General features: G+C 47.8%; 1 protein-coding gene across 4 annotated transcripts; it reads left to right on the forward strand.

The window, feature by feature from the left end:
* The first annotated feature begins 1,797 nt into the window (after positions 1-1,797).
* Positions 1,798-20,483, forward strand: C3H19orf38 (chromosome 3 C19orf38 homolog). 4 transcript variants are annotated; one of them, XM_038324178.1, is made up of 7 exons: positions 1,798-1,928; positions 3,788-4,096; positions 12,191-12,283; positions 15,419-15,446; positions 15,951-15,994; positions 16,601-16,638; positions 19,959-20,483. In XM_038324178.1, the coding sequence occupies exons 1-7, from the start codon at positions 1,886-1,888 to the stop codon at positions 20,088-20,090; spliced, it is 687 nt and encodes a 228-aa protein (XP_038180106.1). In that variant the 5' UTR covers positions 1,798-1,885; the 3' UTR covers positions 20,091-20,483. The 4 variants fall into 4 exon arrangements, with proteins under 4 accessions (XP_038180106.1, XP_038180105.1, XP_038180108.1 ...); XM_038324177.1 differs by having other exon boundaries at positions 16,417-16,638; positions 19,959-20,069; XM_038324180.1 differs by lacking the exon at positions 12,191-12,283.
* The last annotated feature ends 1,624 nt before the right edge of the window (positions 20,484-22,107 follow it).

A 22,107-nucleotide genomic window follows, 5' to 3' on the forward strand; every position in this document is an offset into this window, starting at 1 on the left:
CTCACTCTGTAGCCCAGGCTGTCTGCCTCCTCTCCAATGCTGGGATTAAAAGTGTGCACCATTATGCCTGGCAGGTGGTTGTTGGGTTTTGTTGCTGTTGTTCTTCCTTCCTTCCTTTCTTCCTTCCTTTCTTTTTCTTCCTTCCTTCCTTTCTTTCTTTCTTTCTTTCTTCCTTCCTTCCTTCCTTCCTTCCTTCCTTCCTTCCTTCCTTCCTTTCTTTTTTTGACAGGGTCTCAGCTGTACAGTCAGAGCTACACAGAGAACCATGTCTAGGAAATAAAATAAAATAAAACAAAACAGCTGGGCAGTGGTGTCGCACGCCTTTAATCCCAGCACTTGGGAGGCAGAGGCAGGCGGATCTCTGTGAGTTCGAGACCAGCCTGGTCTACAAGAGCTAGCTCCAGGACAGGCTCTAAAGCTGCAGAGAAACCCTGTCTCAAAAAACCAAAAAAAAAAAACCAAAAAAAAAAAAAAACAAAAAAAAAAAAACAGAAAGACAGGGTCACTCTTGTCTTGGTTAGCGAGTAGCCCAGGTGTCCCTTGAACTGAGTCTGGGTAGATTCAGTAGTTTTACAAGTGTTTTGTTTATATGTACAACCTGTGTGTAGTGCCCAAAAGTGCAGAAGAGGCCACTGGGTCTCCTGGGACTGGAGTTATCTCTGGTTGTGAGCAGCCATAAGGGTGCTGGGACCAAGCCAAGGTCCTGTGGAGGAACAGCGAGTGTTCTGACCATGGCGCTCTCTCCAGCCCAGGGCCAGCTTCTCTCCCTTGGTACTGTATTTGCTACTTTTTTGCTGATCTGATAAATACCACTACCAAGACAACTCGCAGGGGAGGGCTTTATTTGAGCTCATGGTTCCAGAGGTCAACTCCAGGATGGTGGGGTTGGAGGCAGCTTGTGTGGTGGCCAGAACTACAACAGAGCCAAGAGCAAACTGGGCATGCAAGCGTCTGAACTCTGGGATCCTGCAGCCAGTAGCACACTTCCTCTGTCTAGCAAGGCCATACCTCCTGAACCTCCCAAATAATGCCACCATCTGCAGTGCTCTGTGCCATGGCCTATGGGACCTTGCTCCCTGAAATCACCATAGTGATCACAAGCTGCCCTCTAGTGTAGACTTTCAGGCACATTTTAGGATTGAAGGCGAAACTAAGTAAAATGTATCATTAACTTAGGAGTGGATGAGTGGACTGTACAGAAACGTACACAACCAAGTTTTGTATTTTCTCTATCTGTTATTCCTTCAAATAGTGGGGGGAGCCTTGAGGCCTTTATCCAAAGCTGCCAACCACTAGGTGTGGGGCCCCTGAAAGCTAGACCAGCACTCTCCCAGGGAGCCTTGCCCAGCCCCTCACTGGGGATTTCTAGGCAAGCATTCTTAGCCCTGGAGCCAGCCAGGTCCCTGATTAAACCAAGGCATGTGCTGTCGGGAGCCCCTTGATCTATTTACTGTCCCCTAGCTCACCTCTTCTCTGGAGCAGCTAACTGGAACATCATGGCACTAGATCTTGCCTGAGGACTCAAGTTGAGCTTTGACCCCTAGATGCCACCACATCATTTGGTTTTGCCACTTGTTGGTGTGTCTTGGGTGGAGACTTCCCTCTTAGACCACTACCAAAGTTCTTGGAGTTGAGGGAGGGAACATTTTCCCCTACAATGTACAGACTGTAGCCAGTGAGGTTGACAAGCGGTAGCAGGGTGACTGTGTGTTTGGGGAAGGGGTGGGGACAGGAGAGAATCTCTTATGGTGCCCAAGTGTGTGTGCAACTTCCTGCCACTGAGGAAACAGTACAAACCAGCCCTTGGTTCTCTTTTCTCCACTGTGCTCTCAGGGCTGACAGGGAGCCCCGATCCTGTGGCCTCAGCCAGCTTTCCCAGCCCTACATGGGAAGAGAGATGCCATGGACCATTCTGCTGTTTGCATCTGGTGAGTCTGAAGCTTGCCCTCGTGGGAAGCACTAGCTGCCCCTCCCCCACCCACCCTGCGGAGCAGAAAGCACAGTGGGAGTGTCCTCTCTAGTTGTTAGATGAGTTAGATCCCCACAGAGCTAGCCTGGAGCCCCGGAAACTGCCTGACTGCCAGTCTGGGCCTTCTCATACCCTCTGAGCCGAGTTTTATAGAAATATCATCCCACCAGCAGTGCCACTGTCCCTGACTCAGGCCCCTTGGCTCCAAGATTGTGGCACTCAGAGTAAGAGACTTGGGCTGTCAGGGGAGGTTAGCTCAGACGTTCCTTTGGAGTTAACACAGGGTGGGGCGCCTGCCAGGGATGTATGTGTTTGTTTCTTTGTTTAAAGAGGGGCTGATGAGATGCGCAGGGGTAGAGGCACTTGCTGCCACCCTGATGGCCTGGGTTTGACCCCGTATTCACAGAGTGGAAGGAGAATTGTCTCCTACAAGTTGTCCTCTGATTCACACACACACACCACAGCACACAAACTCATACACAAACAGGGGCTGGAGAGATGACTCAGCAGTTAGCAGCACTGGCTGCTTTTCCAAAGAACCTGGTTTCAATTCCCAGCACCCACATGGCAGAACACAACTTTCTGTAACTCAGGTCCAAAGGGATTTGACACCCTTTTCAGGCCCTGTACCCATATATTACCCAGACATACATGCAGCAAATTACTCAAACACAGAAAATAAATTTAAAGAAGACAAAATGGATTGCCTCTGACTCTCTGGTCAGGAGGTTGTGACAGCTAGGCAAGAGACTGATTGGTCTCTTCAGAGGCTGCTTCCTACAGAAGACCCACTCCAACCCCTCCCCCAGCCCCAAGCAGTAAGGTGGATTCTTCCACTCTCCTGTCTATCTCTCCTTTACCCACCCTTTACCAACCAACATGAACTCACCTCTTGGATTTTCTTTTTCTTTTCTGTTCTTGTGGATGAATCCAGGACCTCACATATGCTTGACAGAAGCCCTGAGTCATACCCCAGCCCCTCACTGGGGGACTCTAGGCAGGGGCTCTACCACTGAGTCACACCCTCAGCTCATCTGTGTGCCCCATCCACCTTCTGGCCTTCTTCCCACAGTATTTCCTCAGGCTGGAAGGTTCTTCCTCAATCTTCGCTGCTGTCCTTCTCTACTAGCAAGGCTCGGATTGTATGTCACCTCTTCTGGGAAACCCTCTGAGGTCACCCCAGTTCACAAGTAGCCTTCTCCATTGCCCAGAGCTCCTCCTGCCCTTTCCTCAGGTCAGCACTTCTGTTTATTTCCTTTCTGCCCTCATTTGGTTTTCTGTATAGGGGTTTGCCTGCTTGCATGTTTGGGCAACTAGCTGTATGCCTGGTGCCTGTGGAGGCCAGAAGAGGGCGACAAATCCCTTTGGACCGGAGTTGCAGACTGAGTTGGAGCTGCCATTTGGGTGCTGGGAATCACACCCAGGGCCTCTGGAAGAGTAGCCAGTGCTCTTAACCACTGAGCCCTCTCTCCAGCCCCAGCTTCTGTTCATTTCTATAGTTCATTGCCTTGTCCCTAGCAACTACAGAAGGGACTGTATATAGTATTGCTGACTGAGCATCATTGTATTGTTGTATAATAATTACTGCCACTGTCAATAAAGTGACTTAAACACTGACACATGACTGCCATTGTATGCAATGTCCCAGGTAACAGTGATGAGTGTCCTGTTACAAACATCAAAGCTCAGATTCTGGAAATGCAGATCAACAGAAGGTTAGAATAGTCTGATCCCAGGCACACACATGCATGTGGTCACTGTAGAGTAGATGATCTGGTCCCAAGAACAGCCAGCTCAAGCTATCTTTCTTCATTACAGGCTCCTTGGCTATTCCTGCACCATCCATCTTCCTGGTTCCCCCCTACCCAAGCAGCCAAGATGATCCCATCTACATCTCCTGTACGGCCCCAGAGGGCTTTCTAGGGGCCAATTTCACCCTGTTTCGAGGGGAAGAGGCAGTCCAGCTCCTGCAGGCCCCCTCAGATCAGCCTGGTGTAACGTTCAATGTGACTGGTGGAGGTAGTGAGAATGCTGGGGGAAACTTCCGCTGTCAGTATGGTGTGATGGGCGAGCACAGCCAGCCCCAGCTGTCGGACCTGAGCCAGTCAGTGCAGGTCTCCTTCCCAGGTAAGACTCCATGCAGAACCCCAGCCATGCTGCCCTCACTCTCCCTGGGTTGCTTTGGTGCAAGTCCAAACTATAAATACGTAAATCTGAAGGAAGAGAAGAGCAGCCACCTGATACACATCCAGGACTTCGAGCAGGGAAATGGTGTGCAAAGACTAGAACTTGCCTGTGTGTGTTGGTGGGAAATCCCAGAAAGGAAGCAGCTTGGTGATCAAGGAAGAGCACGCAGGGTATATCAGGGAGTGGTGGGCACAGCAGACTTCAGCTCTTCATCTGACTGAGCAGGAGCCCTGCAGACCTCATATGTGCCTTCTTTCCCTGAGATGGGGTGGGTTTGCTCTGTGGGTCTGGAGTCCCAGGTATGGGCTTGGGGGAGCTGAGTGGAAAGTGGTATGTGAGACAAACACAGAAGGCTCGGTATGTGCTGGGGGCACCCTTAGGTTCCACACGGTGTCAGAGAGAACCAACTCCCAAGCTAACCTCTGATCTCCACTCCACACACATGCTAGTGTGCGTATACTGCCTTCCCATCTCAAAAGGATAATAATTAAAAATGTAATTAACACAATTATTTTTAAAGAGCAAGGCCAGGCATGTGGCACACACCTACAATCCCAGCACTCTGGAGACGGAGGCAGAAGGATTGCCATGAGCTGGAGGCCAGTCTGGGCTACATAGCAAGACTCTGTCTCAGTAACATATAGAGGATCTGGGTGTTGTGGTAGACTCCTGTAATCCCAGCACTTGGGAGGTAGAGGCAGAAGGATTCAAAATTGAGGGTCATCCTTGAAAGTGAGGAAGAGGCCTCCCAGATCCACTCGGGGCCTCCAGCCCCCCTAAGAGAACCGAGCTACCTACTATGTCTGCAGGCAGGGAAGGCCGAGCAGTTCCTGCTCTCTCTGCCTCAGCTTCACTGTCAATGGCTGCCTTTCTCGTCTGGGCAAAAGATGACAGTGCCCCTCCTGCCACAGAGTGTGGATGAACAAGACTTAACCCTGAAAACCCCAGTCACCCCCCCACACCCCAGGTCCCCAGAGACACACCCCGCTACCTCAGTCCTGGAGGGAATCCCAACCTTCTGCAGTCAAGATCTTGTGAAATGACCATTCTTTCCTTTCTAAAAGAAAAGTTTAGCCTGGTCTACAAGAGCTAGTTCCAGGACAGGCTCTAGAAACTACAGGGAAACCCTGTCTCGAAAAACCAAAAAAGAAAAAAAAAGAAAAGTTTAGGAAAATCATGTGGCCGGACTGGCCTCTACTAAATTTATATGTGTTCCTGAAAAATGGTCAGTGCTTTTGATATTATTCCTATCTTTTCTCTTTTTTTAATGTTACTACATATATGATTGTGATATTGTGTTATATATATTTCTTATATTCTTTAATCAAGCCCTAAGCACCACTTCACTTTTAGCTGATACATAATAATTATGCATGTTTTTGGGCAAAATGTGATACTTAAAACATATTTTAACTTTTTTTTTTTTTTTTGGTTTTTCGAGACAGTGTTTCCCTGTAGTTTCTAGAGCCTGTCCTGGAACTAGCTCTTGTAGACCAGACTGGCCTCGAACTCAGAGATCCGCCTGCCTCTGCCTCCCCAGTGCTGGGATTAAAGGCGTGCGCCACCAACGCCCGGCTAAAACATATTTTTTCTGAACAACTACCCACAAGCATGCCCGAAGAGCACACTGCATGAGGATTAAACCATCCCCAAGGTTTCCACAACTCAGAGTACTGAACACCAAAACTGAGATAGCCTTCAGTTCCTGATCCCCTGCTTGCACCTCCCTAGCGCTGGGGTGACAGTGTGTCATATGCTGCATGGAGCTCCTGTCCTCACAGAGGGCAGATGTCATCGACTCGTTAGTACCTAGACTGGAGCCACAAAATAACTGCAGGTTAACGAGGCTGAAAAACCTGTAAGTGCGCCTTTAATCCCAGCACTCAGGAGGCAGCGGCAGGCAGATCTCTGTGAATTTGAGGACAGCCTGATCTACAGAGCAAGTTCCAGGACAGCCAAGGCTACTCAAACCCTGCCTCGAAAATTTAACAAAACAAAACAAACAAACAAACAACAACAATAACAACAACAACAAAAAAACCCATTCAATATGGTTTCAGTAGCAAGATGTGAGGGTAAGGCAAGGGGATTTGTTCAAGTTTGAGGACAGCTTAGGCTACATAGGAAGTATGATTTTAGCATGGCATACATAACAAGGTTCAGGCAATCATAGCTATGGAGCAAGACCTGGTTTCAAAAATACCACACGGAGGGACTGGAGAGATGGCTCTGCATTTTGGAGCACTGGCTGCTCTTTCAGAAGGGCTGGTTCAGTTCCTACAACCACTTTAACTCCAACCCGAGGAGACCTACTGCCCTCTTCTGGCATCCACAGGTACTACACACAAATGGTACACAGCTATTCATGCATGCAAACATATAAAATAAATAACCAATTAATTAGACGACAACAATAACAACACGAGAGCCAGGCTTGGTGGGTACACACTCTAGTCCCAGCACTCAGAAGGTAGAGGCAAGTTCAGAGCCAGCCTGGTCTAAATAGAGAGTTCCAGGCAAGCCAGGGGTACATAGTGAGGGCTTGTCTCAAAACAAACTTGTCAGGGGAGGTGGCTACATTGCTAGAGCACTTGCCAGGCATTCTCAAAGCCCCGGGTTTCATCCCCAGCATGGGCACATGTCTGTCATCCTAGTAGAGGCAAGAGGATTGGGAGTTCAAGGTCATCCTCTGACATATAGCAAGTTTGAGGGCTGCTTGGGGCACACCAGTTCCTATTGGAAAAAGGAAAGAAATGAAAAAGAAATTGGATTCACCCACAAAAGGCTTTGTTGGTTCACTGAAAGCAGTTCACTGTGTGAATTCAGACATGGCTAGAATTTTAAAAAATGAAAGAATTACATAGATAGTAAGAGCCTGTCTCAAACAAACACCAAGATGGCAGGAACTCCATGTCACCTTGCCCTCCTTCCCCGATTATTTTAAGGGCCTTTCCCTTCATGGTGGCATAGCCTTCGCGGCAGCTCCAGTGCCAATACAGAGAAATGAGCCTTTCAAACAGCTCTTGTGAAACCTGCAGTCATCTATTTACGTGTGTGAGCCTTTTGTCGGCATTATGGAAGGTGTATCACATGTGCTCAATGCCCAAAGCGGTCAGAAGACTTTTTTTAAAAATACATTTCTTATTGATATTTATTGAGCTCTACATTTTTCTCTGCTCCCCTCCCTGCCTCTCCTCTCCCCACTTCAATCCTCCCCAAAGGTCCCCATGCTCCCAATTTACTCAGGAGATCTTGTCTTTTTCTACTGTCTACTTTCCATGTAGATTAGATCTATGTAAGTTTCTCTTAGTGTCCTCATTGTTGTCTAAATTCTCTGGGATTGTGGTTTGTAGGCTGGCTTCCTTTGCTTTATGTTTAAAAACAACATATAAGTGAGTACATGTGATAATTGTCTTTCTGTATCTGGGTTACCTTACTCAAAATAATGTTTTCTAGCTCCATCCATTTTCCTGCAAAATTCAAGCTGTCGTTATTGTTTTCTGCTGTGTAGTACTCCACTGTGTAGATGTACCACATTTTCTTTATCCATTCTTCGATCGAGGGGCATTTAGGTTGTTTCCAGGTTCTGGCTATGACAAACAAAGCTACTATGAACATAGTTGAGAACATGTCCTTGTGGCACGATTGAGCATCCTTTGGATATATACCCAAAAGTGGTATTGCTGGGTTTTGAGGAAGGTTGTTTCCTAATTTTCTGAGAGATCGCCACACTGACATCTAGAGGGGTTGTACCAGCTTGCATTACACCAGCAATGCAGAAGTGTTCCCTTTTCCCCACAACCTCTCCAGCATAAGTTGTCATCAGTGTTTTTGATTTTGGCCATTCTTACAGGTGTAAGATGGAATCTCAGAGTTGTTTTGATTTGCATTTCTCTGATGACTAAGGGTGTTGAACATTTCCTTAAGTGTCTTTCAGCCATTTTAGATTCCTCTGTTGAGAGTTCTGTTTAGGTCTGTACTCCATTTTTTTTATTGGATTATGTGATCTTTTGGTGTTCAATTTCTTAAGTTCTTTCATTTATTTATTTATTTATTTATTTATTTATTTTGGTTTTTCGAGACAGGGTTTCCCTGTAGTTTCTAGAGCCTGTCCTGGAACTAGCTCTTGTAGACCAGGCTGGCCTTGAACTCAGAGATCCGCCTGCCTCTGCCTCCCAAGTGCTGGGATTAAAGGCATGCACCACCAACGCCCGGCTTTCTTGAGTTCTTTGTATATTTTGGAGATCAGTCCTTTGTCTGATGTGGGGTTAGTGAAGATCTTTTCCCATTCTGTAGACTGTTGTTTTGTCTTGTTGACCGTGTCCCTTGCTTTACAGAAGCTTTTCAGCTTCAGGAGGTCCCATTTATTAATATTTTCTCTCAGTGTCTCTGCTGCTGGGGTTATATTTAGGAAGTGATTCCCTGTACCAATGCGTTCAAGTGTACTTCCCACTTTGTCTTCTATAAAGTTCAGTGTGGCTGGCTTTATGTTGAGGTCTTTGATCCATTTGGACTTGAGTTTTGTGTATGGTGATAGATATGGGTCTATTTTCATTCTTCTACATGTTGATATCCAGAAATTCCAGCACCATTTGTTAAATATGCTTTCTTTTTTCCATTTGATACTTTTTGCTTATTTATCAAAGATCAGGTGTTCAAAGATGTGTGGATTGATATTCAGGTCATCTGTTTGGTTCCATTGGTCCTCCTGTCTGTTCTTATGCCCATACCAGGCTGTTTTCAGTACTGTAGCTCTATAGTAGACTTTGAAGTCAGGGATTGTGATGCTTCCAAAAGTTCTTAGTTCTTTTATTGCACAGGATTGTTTTGGCTATCCTGGATTTTTTTGCTTTTCCATATGAAGTTGAATACCATTCTTTTGAGGTCTTTGTAGACATTTGCTGGGATTTTGCTGGGCATTGCGTTGATTTTTTTGTTGTTGTTTTGTTTTGTTTTTCAAGACAGGGTTTTTCTGTGCAACAGCTCTGGCTGTTCTGGAACTCACTCTATAGACCAGGCTGGCCTCGAACCTGCTTCTGCCTCCCAAGTGCTGGGATTACAGGTGTGTGACACCACCGCCCAGCCTAAGAGGGTTCTTATCCTCTGGGTCTGGCATTGTGCATGATTGGGAGCTGCCATGTGGTTGCTGGGAATTAAAATGGATCTGCTGGAAGAGCAGCCAGTGGTTCTAACCACTGAGTTATTGCTCCAGTCTTCAAAATTTGTTTTCTTTTCCTTTTCTTTCTTTTTTTCTTTTCCTTTTTTCTTTTCTTTTCTTTCTTTTTTCTTTTTTTTTTTTTTTTTTGAGACATGGCTTCTCTATGTAACAATCCTAACAGTTCTGGATCTCACTCTGTAGACATACCTGCCTCTGCCTCCGAGTACTGGGATCAAAGGCATACACCACCACTGTGTTCAGCCCTTCTCTTTTCTTTTTTTTTTTTTTTTTTTTTTTTTTTTTTTTTTTTTTTTTTTCTGGTTTTTCGAGACAGGGTTTCTCTGCAGCTTTAGAGCCTGTCCTGGAACTAGCTCTTGTAGACCAGGCTGGTCTCAAACTCACAGAGATCCGCCTACCTCTGCCTCCTGAGTGCTGGGATTAAAGGCGTGCGCCACCACCGCCCGGCCAGCCCTTCTCTTTTTAAAAAAGATTTACTTAGGTATTTTATGTATAGGAGTGTTCTGTCTGCATGTACACCTGCATATCAGAAGAGGGCATCAGATCCCATTATAAGTAGCTGGGAGTCTCCACGCAGTTACTGGGACTTGAACTCCAGACCTCTGAAAGAGCAGTCAGTGACCTTAACCCCTGAGCCATCTCTTCAGGCCCAATTTTATTTGCATTTTGTGTTGTGTTGACAGAAGTTTCTGTCCTGCCCAGTCCTGCAGCTGTTAAGTCCCAAATAATCACACAGAAGTCTACATTAATTATAAATTGATTGGGCCATTAGCTCAGGCTTCTTATTAACTAATTCTTATAACTTACATTAGCCCATAATTCTTGTCTGTGTTAGCTGCGTGGCTTGGTACCTTTTTTGGCGAGGCAGTCACATCTTGCTTGCTCTGTGTCTGGATGACAACTGCAGACTGAAACTTCCCTCTTCCCAGAATTCTCATTGCCCGCCTCTACTTCCTGCCTGGCTACTGGCCAATCAGCACTTATTTAAATACAAGTCACAAAGTATAGACCATTGTCCCACAGCAGTGTTGTGTTTTGATGTGTGTGTGTGTGTGTATGTGATTGAGTGTGGGTAATGTATGTATTCCTGTTTGCACACATGGAGGTCAGAGGACAATCTGACACCCAGTCTCTCCTTATACCACGTGGAAACTAAACTCAGGTTGTCAGATTTGGTGGTAAGTGCCTTTAACCACTAAGCCATTGTTTTATGGTTATTACTGTTGTGATGAAATAACAGAACCAAGAGCAAGCTGGGGAGGAAAGGGCTTACTTAGCTTACACTTCTACATCATAGTCCACCACTGAAGGAAGTCAGGGCAAGAACTCAAACAGGCCAGGAACATGGAGGCAGGAGCTGATTGATGCAGAGGCCATGGAGGGGGTCCTACTTACTGGCTTGCTCACCCTACTTTTTTTTTTTGAGACAGGGTTTTCTGTGTACCTTTGGCTATCCTGGAATTTGCTCTGTGGACCAGGCTGACCTCAAATTCAGAGCTCTAGTTCCTGAGTGCTGTTATTAAAGGGATGCACCACCGCCACCCAGCCTCATCCTACTTTTCTTATAGAACCCAGAATCACCAGCTCAGGGATGGTACCACCCACAGTGGGCTGGACTCTCCCACTTCAATCACTAAGAGATGCCCTACAGCAGGAGGTGGTGGCAGGTGCCTTTAATCTCAGCCCTACAACTAACCAGATCTTATGGAGGCATTTTCTCAGTTGAGGTCCCTTCATCTGACGCTAGCTGTGACATAAGACTGCCAACACAGCCTCGTCAGCCCTAGACCCTAAGTCATTTTCCTTCTTCTTCTTCTTCTCTTCTCCTCCTCCTCCTGCTCCTCCTCCTCCTGCCAACACAGCCTCGTCAGCCCTAGACCCTAAGTGATCTTCTTTCCTCTTCTTCTTCTCCTCCTCCTCTTTTTTTTTTTTTTTTTTTTTTTTTTTTGAGACAGGGTTCCACTGTGGCTTTGGAGCCTGTCCTGGAAAACTCACTCTGTAGAGCAGGCTGGCCTTGAACTCACAGAGATCTGTCTGTCTCTGCCTCCTGAGTATTGGGACTAAAGGTGTGCGCCACCATGCCAGGCTCACAGAGCTTTTTAAAAAAGTTTTCATGGAGGCTAGAGATATGGTTCAGCATTTGAGAGGGCTGGCTGCTCTTTCAAAGGACCCAAGTTTGGTTCCCAGTACCCACATCAGGCAGTTCACAACTGCCTGTAACCCCAGTGAGGGGAACTGACACCCTTTTTTGGGCTCTGTGGGCACTAGAATGCACTGCAGAAGTCTCTTTCATCCTCCATGAATATAAATAAAAATACAAATGTTTTCATTGGAATGTATTAACTGTATCCAACAATGGCTATACACACACACACACACACACACACACACACACACACAACCATTTGACAGGCCACCTGGATGATTCAGTGGGTAAGGACACTTACCGTCAGACCTGATGGGACCCATATGATGGACGTTGAGAACCAACTCACATATATTGTCCTCTGACCTGCATGTACATACTATGATGTATGTGTGTATAGGTCATTCTGTATCCTAGGCTGGCTTTGAATTTTCTAGCACATGCTAGCCTTGAACTCACAATCTTCCTTCTCAACTTTCTAAATGATTGGTAATCCAGTCTTGGAATGGGACTACCTCCGTAGAAGGAAGGAATTTTGTTACTGGTCCAGCAGAAGTCCTCACTGGCTGCTAACTGCCTATGTACAAGTTTCCAGACCCACCTGTGGTCAAGATGCCTGGCTGGGGTGTCTCTTGGGTGAGGGTGAAGCTCCAGAAGGCACCTTCAGATGCCCTCCCACCTCCTTCACCTTCCCATTCTCTTCTCCCTCTAGCCCCCATCTGGATCATGACGCTCTCCCTGAGCCTGGCCGGAGCTGTCCTCCTTCTCACAGGGCTGGTGGTTGTCACCGTGGTGGTCAGGAAAGGTAATGGGGCATACAGCAGACAAGGCCACCTCCGACTGCTCTCACTTGGGTCTCACTATGTGCTCCAGAGATCCACTGCCTCTGTTTCCGTCCTTGGGAGTGCAGGCATTATGCCACAATGCCCAACTCTTTTTCGTTTCTCTTCTCCTCCCCACTCTCTTCTTCTCCCTCTTCCCTATCACGTCATTGAGGCTGATATTGAAATCCTCTTTATTCCTGGATTTTTCTTTTTCCTTTTTTGGGGTGTGTGTGTATGTGGCTAGAACTTGAAATCCTCTTGCCTCAGCTTCCCAAGTACTACAATTCCACATGGACAATACCACTGTTATTTTAATGTTTTAATTTAATTTTTTATTTTATGTGCATGGGTGTCTGCCTGCATGTGCGCACGCACACATACACCCACCCACCATGTGCATGCAAGTCCCACAGAGGCCAAAAGAGGGCACTGGATATCCTGTAATTGGAGTTACAAATGGCTGTGAGTCGTCATGATCTTCAGAAGGCAAGAAGGAAGTTCAGGGGGCTGGAGAGATGGCTCAGTGGTTAAGAGCATTGACTGCTCTTCCAAAGGTCCTGAGTTCAATTTCCGGCAACCACATGGTGGCTCACAACCATCTGTAAAGAGTCTGGTGCCCTCTTCTGGCCTGCAGACATACACAAGGACAGAACATTGTATACATAATAAATAAATATTAAAAAAAAAAAAAGAAGGAAGTTCAGTTCAACATGACCAAATAGCCATGTTGGTTCAAGTTTCAGGAGTCTGACCCCAAGTGGTTTATTTTCGGTATATTAAGCACAGCACAATCTGGTGAAAAATTTCCTGGTGATAATGAACTTAATCCCATGTTCACAATGAAGCTTAACATGACATTGAAACTCTTTGTAAAGTCCATGTTACATCTTCCATTAAGATGGATTCTACAGATTGTCTACACGTGACACCTTCCAAAAAGATAGGTTCTTTTTTTTTGATATTTATTTAGTGGTTATGGAAGGGAAGGGAGAAGGGGAGAAAAACAGAGAGGCAGAGAGAGAGAGAGAGAGAGAGAGAGAGAGAGAGAGAGAGAGAGAGAGAAGCTGCCTTTCTGAGAGGAAAGATAGGTTCTATACGTTGAGAAAAGCAAGCTCAAGATAAGGGTCTGAGGGAAGATCTGGTGTGGTCTCAGCCACACAGATGTCACAAAGGTCACCAGGCTATTAACCACTCCCACTTGCAGACTTCCTTTGCAGGAACAACCCCAAAAAGGGTTTAACATTCTAGGTTCTGCTAGGCTCATCTGTGAGCATGAGGACCTCTGTGCCTCCTACACACATGTGTGGGAATTGAGCTTGGAGCCTCTAGAAAAGCAGCCAGTGATGGCTCTTAACCATGAGCCATCTTTCCACCTCACCAGGACTGGTTTTTCTCATCCACGTTTCAGGAGCACAGAGACAGACAGTTTGGGGGATTCTTTTAGCAGAACTCAGCAAAGGGGCACCAGCAGAAGTGAGGTGACAGGTGGAGGGGGGCAGAATGACATATGTGTTCCCTGGGTACTCAAGGGGACTAGACTGTTTCTAGACCACCCCGAGGCATCAAGATTATGGAGGTGCAAGTCTTTTGCATAAAAGGCACAGTGGGCACACCTGTTATCCCAGCGCTTACTAGTTGAAGGCAGAAGAATCAAGAGTTCAATGTTAGCCTCACTGTACAGCAAGTTCCAGGCTAGCCTGAGCTATGTGCCGCTGTTCCATTTGTGCTCAACCATTCCCTCCATCTGATTCTAGAACTTTTCTAGAGCAGAGGTTCTCAACCTTCCTATGCTGTGGCCCTTTAGTACAGTCTCTCATGTTGTGGTGAACCCAGTCATAACATTTTCATTCCTACTTCATTCCTGTAATTTTGCTACTGTTATGGACTGTAAGGTAAATATATCTGGAGCTAGAGGTTTGGTTAGGGGGGCACAACCCACAGTTTGAGACCTGCTGTTCTGGACTCTGCACATTAGGCAGTGACTTTGTTCACTCCACCCTCGGCTCCTGGCAACTGTGGAGACTCCTTTCTAAACCAAGTTTACTTATTATTAGGGGGAGGTGTGTGGAGGCTTCAGGATGCAGTTCTGTTTTTCCACCTTGTGGGTTCCCAGGATCCAATCAGTTCATTATCAGGCTTGACAGCCAGTGTCTTTACCTGAAGAGCCATTTCACTATCATGTCCCCACACCAACTTTTGACAGGTATCATGTAGCTCAGGCTGGCTTTAAACTTGTTTTATAGCTGAGGGTGGCCTTGAACTCCTGATCTTAGTGCTAGGGCTACAGACTTTTGTTGGAAATTGTCTAGCAGCATATTCATGTTTTTTATTTTTATTTAATATTATTGAAATATCGTTTCTCTATGTAACAGCCCTTGCTGTCCTGGGACTAGCTCTGTAGACCAGGCTGGCCATGAACGCACAGAGATCCACCTGCCTCTGCCTCCTAAGTCCTGAGATTAAAGTCAGGTGCCACCACCACCCGACCGGTAATTTAAAGTTTTTTTTTTTTTTAATGAACATACATTTCTCATAAATCAAGCACAAAAATAAATAAGGGGCAGCAGGATTGCTCAGCAGACAAAGATGCTTGTTGCCAAGCATACCTACCCGAGTTCAGTCCCTCAGACTCATGGTAGACAGCTGATCCCACAAGATTTCCTCTAACCTTTGCATATGCCCTACTGCATGTGTACCACACCCATGCAAGAACATGCATGCACAGAGTCAATAAAGGTTAAAAAAGACCCACCTACAATATAGTGGGTGAAGTGATAGTACACACCTGTGGTCTCAGATCTCAAAAGGCTGATGAAACAGGACTGTCGTTTAAAGACCAACCTGGGCTGGACCCTGTCTCAAAGAAACAGATCAAGGGTGATGTCACACACCCATAATTCCAGCATTTAGCAGGTAGAAATAGAAAACAAAACAACCACAAAACCTGAGAAAGGTCTGTTTAGAGCAGCTTTTGTGCTTAGTAGCAGATCCATGTGGATGAGGCAAGGCTGGGTTCCACAGGGGCAAGGGAGCTTTTTGTTTCATGTGTGTAGATATTTCTCAGCAGCTACCAGATCCAGAATTATCTAACGAATGCCTGTTTGTCTTTCTTCCAGCTAAAATAAAAAACTTACAGAAGCAGAGGTGAGACCCTTCAGGGCAGTCTTTGAGCACTTTGCTGGCGGGGCAGATGCTAGGCAGACTTTCATCCCCTACAGTACTCTCTGGAGGGAGGGCTGACGAATGCATGTTATTTACTGAGCACTGCTGTGTGCCAGGATGCTCTAAATTAAGGCTCACCACTTCCTCCCAGCAGTCCAGATGAACTCCACTTTCCAGATGTGAATACTGAGGCCTGGAGTCCAGTCACACAGGGCTAGGCAGCCCAGCTGCCTTACCTCCAGCTCACTGCTGGCTGCCACAATATTGTCCCAGAAATCTAGATATTTGTGGTGGCATTCTTCGGCACTCTCACTGGGACTGTGCCATCCTAAGAGAGTTGTCACTCAGATGACTGACGGTGCAGGTATTTGCTGGGCAGGGGATGAGCAAGTGGTAAGAGCAAGCCATAGCAGGTGTCTCTGGGGGGATGTTCCTGAACAAGTGTCCTGTTTCATGGGGTGTCCTTTCTTCTGAATCCCTTTGCAGAGAGCGGGAATCCTGCTGGGCTCAGATCAACTTCACTAATACAGGTCTGTTATGCCCTTCATGCTCCTTGGTGTTTTCCTGGGTGAAGTAAGCTTCAAAATCCTGTTGCTACTTGGACCCTTTCTGTGGCCTCTTGTTCTTGGGGCACAAATTACTGTCTCCATTCTTTCTGCTGGGTTTCCACTTTCTGTTTCTGTCTCCAGCCTCTACACTGGCTCACCGCCCCCTCCCCAGGAAACCTTTCCTGACCCCCAACAGGCTGTGCTATTCTTCAACGCCGTCCATGCTATCAGCACACTTAAGAGATCAGCGTCTGTGTGTCTATCTACTTGTTCACGATTTCTGTGTGCGGAGCCAGCATGCCACAGTGCATGTGAGGAGGTCAGAGGACAACTTGTAGGAGTCAATTCTTTCCTTCTCCCAAGTGGGTCCTGGGTTGAAATCAAGTCAACAAATTTGACTGCAGGTGCCTTTGCCTGCTGGCCCCCACCACTTCTACACAGTGAGATCTGTGTCCTTCCTCTCAATGTTCACAACTCACCCTGGGGTGGCTGGAAAGGAGCAAGAGAAGACACTGGAAGAGGACTCACAGGAACAGATGGGTGCAGAGCAGTGGGCCTGACCAGTGCTGACCCTGCTTTCTGTTTCAGATATGTCCTTTGATAACTCTCTGTTTGCCATCTCCACGGTGAGTAGCTCTTTTTCTTGGTCAAGTTCCCTGATGACCAACCAGCTAAGAGGGAAGTGTTACTGGGAGCCCTCTGAAGCCCTGAGTCATAGAACTATGACTTTCCCATAAGCCTGGGGCTGGTTGTGGGAAACCAGGGCTCACAGGATCATATTTTCACTGGATTGGGTTCAGCCCTCGAGGCTGGTGAAAGGAAGTCTGGTCACCCAGTGGCCTTTTCAGGTTCCTTTGTGGAGCCTCGTGATACTCTGATGTACTTTCGTCTCCTCCTGACAATAAGAAAAGCTTATTTTTAAGTCAGTTTATTTTTAAGTAGGCTCATACCTCTAATCCCAGCACTTGGAAGGTTGAGGCATAAGGACTGGAAGATGCCTTGAGTTTGAGACTAGCCTGGGCTACACAGTGAGGTACAGGGCAACCTGGGCTACAGAGTCCCAGCTCCCCCACCCACTTTATTTTGTGTGTGTGTATGGGGGGTGGTGCCACAGTGTACATGAAGAATTCAGAGGTCAACTTGATGGACATGGCTCTCTCCTACTGTGTGAGCTCCAGGAATTAAATTCCGGTTATAAGGTCTGACTGAAAGTGCTTTGAGCTGCTGAGCCAACTTCCCACCTGAGCCCCTTCTTAAACCAATCAACGAGAAGGGCAAAGTGGCACCTTTAATCCTAGCACTCAGGAGACAGAGACAGGAGGATCCCTGAGTTTGAGGCTAGCCTGGTCTATAGAGTGAGTTCTAGGAAAACTAGGGCTACACAGAGAAACCCTGTTTCAAAAAGCCAACGAAACAAAACAATGTAACAAAAGCTGGAGACGCAGCCGCATTGGTAGAATGAGGGCCTAGTGTGTTTGAAGCAAGGGCTCCATACTCACCACAGTATGCAAAAAGAAAGACTCGAGGAGGGAGCTGGGGAGAGAGAGGTTTTCAGGGACCTGTTACATCTGTTGTGGCTCTAGCTCTTGGACAAATCCTGAACTGTGCAGATAAACCTAGAAGGCAGGGCATGGTGGCCAATGCATCCAATGCATATAATTCCAACACTTGGGATGCTGAGGCAGGTGGACTGCTTCAGGTGTGTCCCAGCCTGGGCAGCCAGGACCACCCAGCCCCTAAGGCTTTTGTATTGTTGCTAGGTTTGGTTGGATAGTTTCCAGACAGGTTGGTCACAAACTCACCATGTCACTGAGGGTGCACCTGAACACCTGGTCATCTTACACCTAGTGCTGTGATCACAGGTGTGCCCACTGTACCCGCTTATGTGGTGCTGGGATGGACACAGGGCTTGCTGCGTACCAGGCAATACTCTGCCATATCAGTCACATGTTTCACTTGCTTTTATTTGAGACGCTGTCTCAATATGTAGTCATCCCCCCCACCATCCCAGGGCTGTATAAAACTCTGTAACACACACACACACACACACACACACACACACACACACTAGACATTGAGACCAAAAATCTCAAGCCCTGTTTCCTGCTTTTTTTGATTTGTCTACTCTCATATGAACAATATATTTCTCCTTTTAACTGACTAGTTCCACTTTACATAGTAACCTTAGGTTCATCCATTTTTTTTTTTCTTTAGACAAGGTTTCACTGTAGCTTTGGTGCCTGTCTCGGAACTAGCTCTTGTAGACCAGGCTGGCCTTGAACTCCCAGAGATCTACCTGCCTCCGCCTCCCGAGTGCTGGGATTAAAGGCATGTGCCACCACCACCCGGCCATCCCATGTTTTTTTTTTTTTTTAATTTTATTTTTTAAATGTTGTTTTGCCTGTATTCATGACTGTGTGAGAGTTGGATCCTGGGGTTACAGACAGTTGTGGGCTGCCATATGGGTGCTGGAAATTGAACTCAGATCCTCTGGAAGAGCAATCTGTGCTCTTAACTACTGAGCCATCTCTCCAGCCCTTCAACCCACATTGCTAAGTGTGTCTAAATTTTCTTCATTTTCAAAGCTGAATACCATTCCAGAGTACTATACACTACATTCTGCTGATTCTGTTTATTGATGGCCACCTGGAAGGCTCCCACCTTTTGACTTTTGTGAACACCGTTGCTGTGAACATGGGTGTGCAAACACTTCAGTTCTTGCTTTTGGTTTTAGTTTTTCTTTCCATCCCTTTTCAGAAAGGGTCTCATTATGTAGCCCTGGCCGACTGGAACTGTAAATCTAGTTCCAGGGATCCACAGCTGCACCCAAAAGCTGCACCTGCACAGATGCAGGCAAATACATATCCAGGAAGAGTAAACAAACCCTCCTCAGAAGAAAGCTTTGATGTTGGTAGAAATGACGACAAAGAAGCTGCCAGGTGCCTGGTGTTCATTGCCCCTCTTGGGGCCTGACATGTAACAGTGTGGAGTCCGACGCAGAGGAAGGGTCACTATTTTATTGGTTTTTCTTTTACTTTTTTACGTTATTGGTATTTTGCCGTTATATATGTTTGTGTGAGGGCTTCAGAAGACCTGGAACTGTTCCCATTCCAGTTGTGAACCACCATGTGGGTGCTGGGAATTGACCTGGGTCCTCTGGAAGAGCATCAGAGGCAGGAGATCTCTCTAAGTTCGAAGCCAGTCTGGTCTACAGAGAGAGTTTCAGAACAGTCAAGGCTACACAGAGGGACCCTGTCTCAAAACAAAAACAAAAACAAAAAACAAAACACCCCCCGCAAAAAAAAAAAAAAAAAAGGCAAGAAAGGAAAGGATCTCACTGTTTAGCCCTGGTTGGCCTGGAACTCACTATGTAGCCCAGGCTGGCTACAGAGACCTGCCTGCCCCTGTCTCCTGAGTGCTGGAATTAAAGGCATACCCTGCTGTGTTTTTAAAAAAATTTTTTTTTAAAACAAAGACCCTGTAGCTAGACAGGGATTTTACTGGGGTTAGGGAGGCCCAAAGCTCTGAGGGGACCTCAGCCTGCCTTAATCAGCTGGCTTCAGTTCTTGAAAGGTTTTAGGGGAGCCCTGATAGGGTGAGTACAAATGTGAGCTGGCTTATCAGGTGCCAGCCACTTTACGTACCTCTCCTTTTCAGGCCCACAATGCCCCTAGGAGACGGATCCCATTACCTGAAACTAAAGCATAGGAGAGTTGTCACTCAAGTGAGGTCAGGCTGCTAGAGAGTGACAGAAATGGAAACAGAGCCTAGGCCTCTGGTCCACCTTCCTCAGCAGAGAGAAGGCCGTAGGGGCAGAGCCACTGAAGGTTGGGTATGGGGAGGTGTAGGGGGCTGAGAGTTGAGAGGGTACCTGAGAACTTGGAATAAGGGAACTCCCAGATTCTTATACCCCAAATCACTCAGTATTTTTTCTTCCATGGACAAGAAAATGACTCAGGAAAACATGATGTCAACCCTGGATGGATATCCTCGCAACTCAGGTCCTCAAGAGAGGCCTACCTCTACATCCTCCTCTCCGGAGCTCCCTGAGTTCAGCACTTTCCGGGCCTGCCAATGAGGCAGAGGAATGAGGACCCCTTTATCCAATTCCCCTTGTCCCACTGCCCACAGCTGCAGAAGCTGGACATCTGTCCAGAGAAGGGTACTCCTGGTGTGACCTTCCTTACAGAAAACAAGAAAAATAGGGTATCAGCCTAGAGGCTGGATGGAAGCCAGAGCCCCTCTGTAGATTCTCTGGATTGGCCAGATCACCAGAGACATGCTGTCATTTCATCTGGACATCTAGCTGGGCATAAGAGGTCGACATTTTGTACATTTTCCTGGGCTTCCCCAGCTGCACTTGACTTTCAGACTGAGTGTTTATGGGGGGGGGGGGTGTTTTCTGTTGTTGTAGGGTCTCACTGTGTATCCCTGTCGGTCCTGGAACACACTCTGTATACCAGGCTGGGCCTCAAACTCAGAGATCCACCTGCCTCTGTCGAGTGCTGATATTAAAGGTGCATACCACCATGCCTGACTTTGGGGTGTTTGCTGTTGTTTTGGAGACAGGATTTCTCTGTGTAGCCCTGGTTGTCCTGGAACTCACTCTACAGACCAGACTGCCTGCTTCTGCCTCCCAAATGCTAGGTTTAAAGGCTTGCACCACTCAGCCTGACAGGGTGTATGTTTTTTAGTGACAGAATTTCACTTTGTACCTCAGGCTAGCTTTGAGATCACATCATCCTGTTTCTGCCTGAAATTATGGACTTGTGCCATTGGGGAGTAGGGCTTGGGAAGGGGCTGGGTGGTTTCTGAGTCCTGCTGGCAAGGCTCCAGTTAGAGTAATCCTAAGGCCTCAGGCAATCATTAAATTTGGGATTGCATGGCTTGGGGGTGTGGGGTGGGGAAAGAGATGAATTGGCCGCGCTGGAGGTACCATACCACTGAACTTCAGCCAATGTCGGGTAAGAGAAATGTTTGGAGGTGCAGAAGAGATGGAGCATGCGGAAACCAGGAAAGTGGAAACAAAGGGGTCTTAAAGGACCAGGAGTAAATCAGAAGTCCCAAAAGGCCCACCAAAAAGTGAACAGCAGATGCGACTGTTGAATACAATGGCTAGCCATTACTGGAGGACCTGAGAGTTCACTGGGGAGAAGGAGAGGTCCTGGTGGAGAAGCTGAAGAACTTCCTCCAAGCCTGAAAGTTCAATGCCAAGGTCTGGCCTGCGGCTCAAAGTGCTTTTCTAGTAGGGCAGCGTGGGGCGGAGCCACAGCTGGGGGCGAGCCTGCCCCGGTGACTACAGGGCCTTTCCCTACCAGTGAGAAGAGAACGAGGCGGAGCGTCTCTCTAAGACGCAGGGGGCGGAGGCTTGGCCTGGGGGCGTGACCGAGCGCCTAGTTTGGAAATCATCCTCCGAATTTCTCAGGCCCAGGAGCGGTCCTTAACGGGACTTACGCTCCTGCTCCGCCCTCAGAGCGCCTGCATTTCGCTGCAAACCGCGGCCCTTCAGGGGGCGGAGCCACCCCGGGGGGCGTATCCCAGCCGCCGAGCGCCTACTCACCCCCAGGCGTGGTCATTCGCTGGACACCGGCCCAGAGGCGGAGCCCAGCCATCGAGGGGGCGTTTCTTCTGAGTCGGGCCGCAGTCCCGGACTCAAGCTCCTCGGCCTTTCTTAACTACTCCACGGTGGTACAAAGCGTGGTCGTTCGCGCGCTGCAGGCCTGGGGGCGGGTGTGGTCCTCCGGGGCGTGGCCGAGTGCAGCCTCCCGGTGCACACGGTGGTTCACAAAACGCCGTCCCGGAGGGGCGGGGCCGCCTGGTTCTTCCGGGAGCGTGCCCTCCTTACGCACGCCCTGCCCACTCTCCAGAGCGGCTTCGCTATGGCTCAAAGCGCGGCTGCTCACGCGCCGCGGCCTCGGGGCGGAGCTTAGCACCCCTGGGGGCGTGCCAGGGCGCCGAGCACCGCCTCTCGACGTAGCGTCCTTCTCCCGGCGTGCCGGGGCGGCTAGGCCACCTCACAAAGCCGCGACCGTTCTCGCGGGGTGGGGCCGGCCCCACCCACGTCGTGCTCGCTCTCGCCGGGCTCCCTCAGGCGC

The sequence above is a fragment of the Arvicola amphibius genome, chromosome 3, assembly GCF_903992535.2.
Source record: "Arvicola amphibius chromosome 3, mArvAmp1.2, whole genome shotgun sequence".
Lineage (NCBI taxonomy): Eukaryota > Metazoa > Chordata > Mammalia > Rodentia > Cricetidae > Arvicola > Arvicola amphibius.

Bases quoted from the DNA above. Each gene is read 5' to 3' on its own strand.
- C3H19orf38 (XM_038324177.1), top strand. From the start codon at position 1,886: ATGGGAAGAGAGATGCCATGGACCATTCTGCTGTTTGCATCTG. The intron at 12,284-15,418 runs GTAATGGGGCAT...TCTTTCTTCCAG, and splicing joins CACCGTGGTGGTCAGGAAAG to CTAAAATAAAAAACTTACAG. The intron at 15,995-16,416 runs GTCTGTTATGCC...ATTTGACTGCAG, and splicing joins GATCAACTTCACTAATACAG to GTGCCTTTGCCTGCTGGCCC.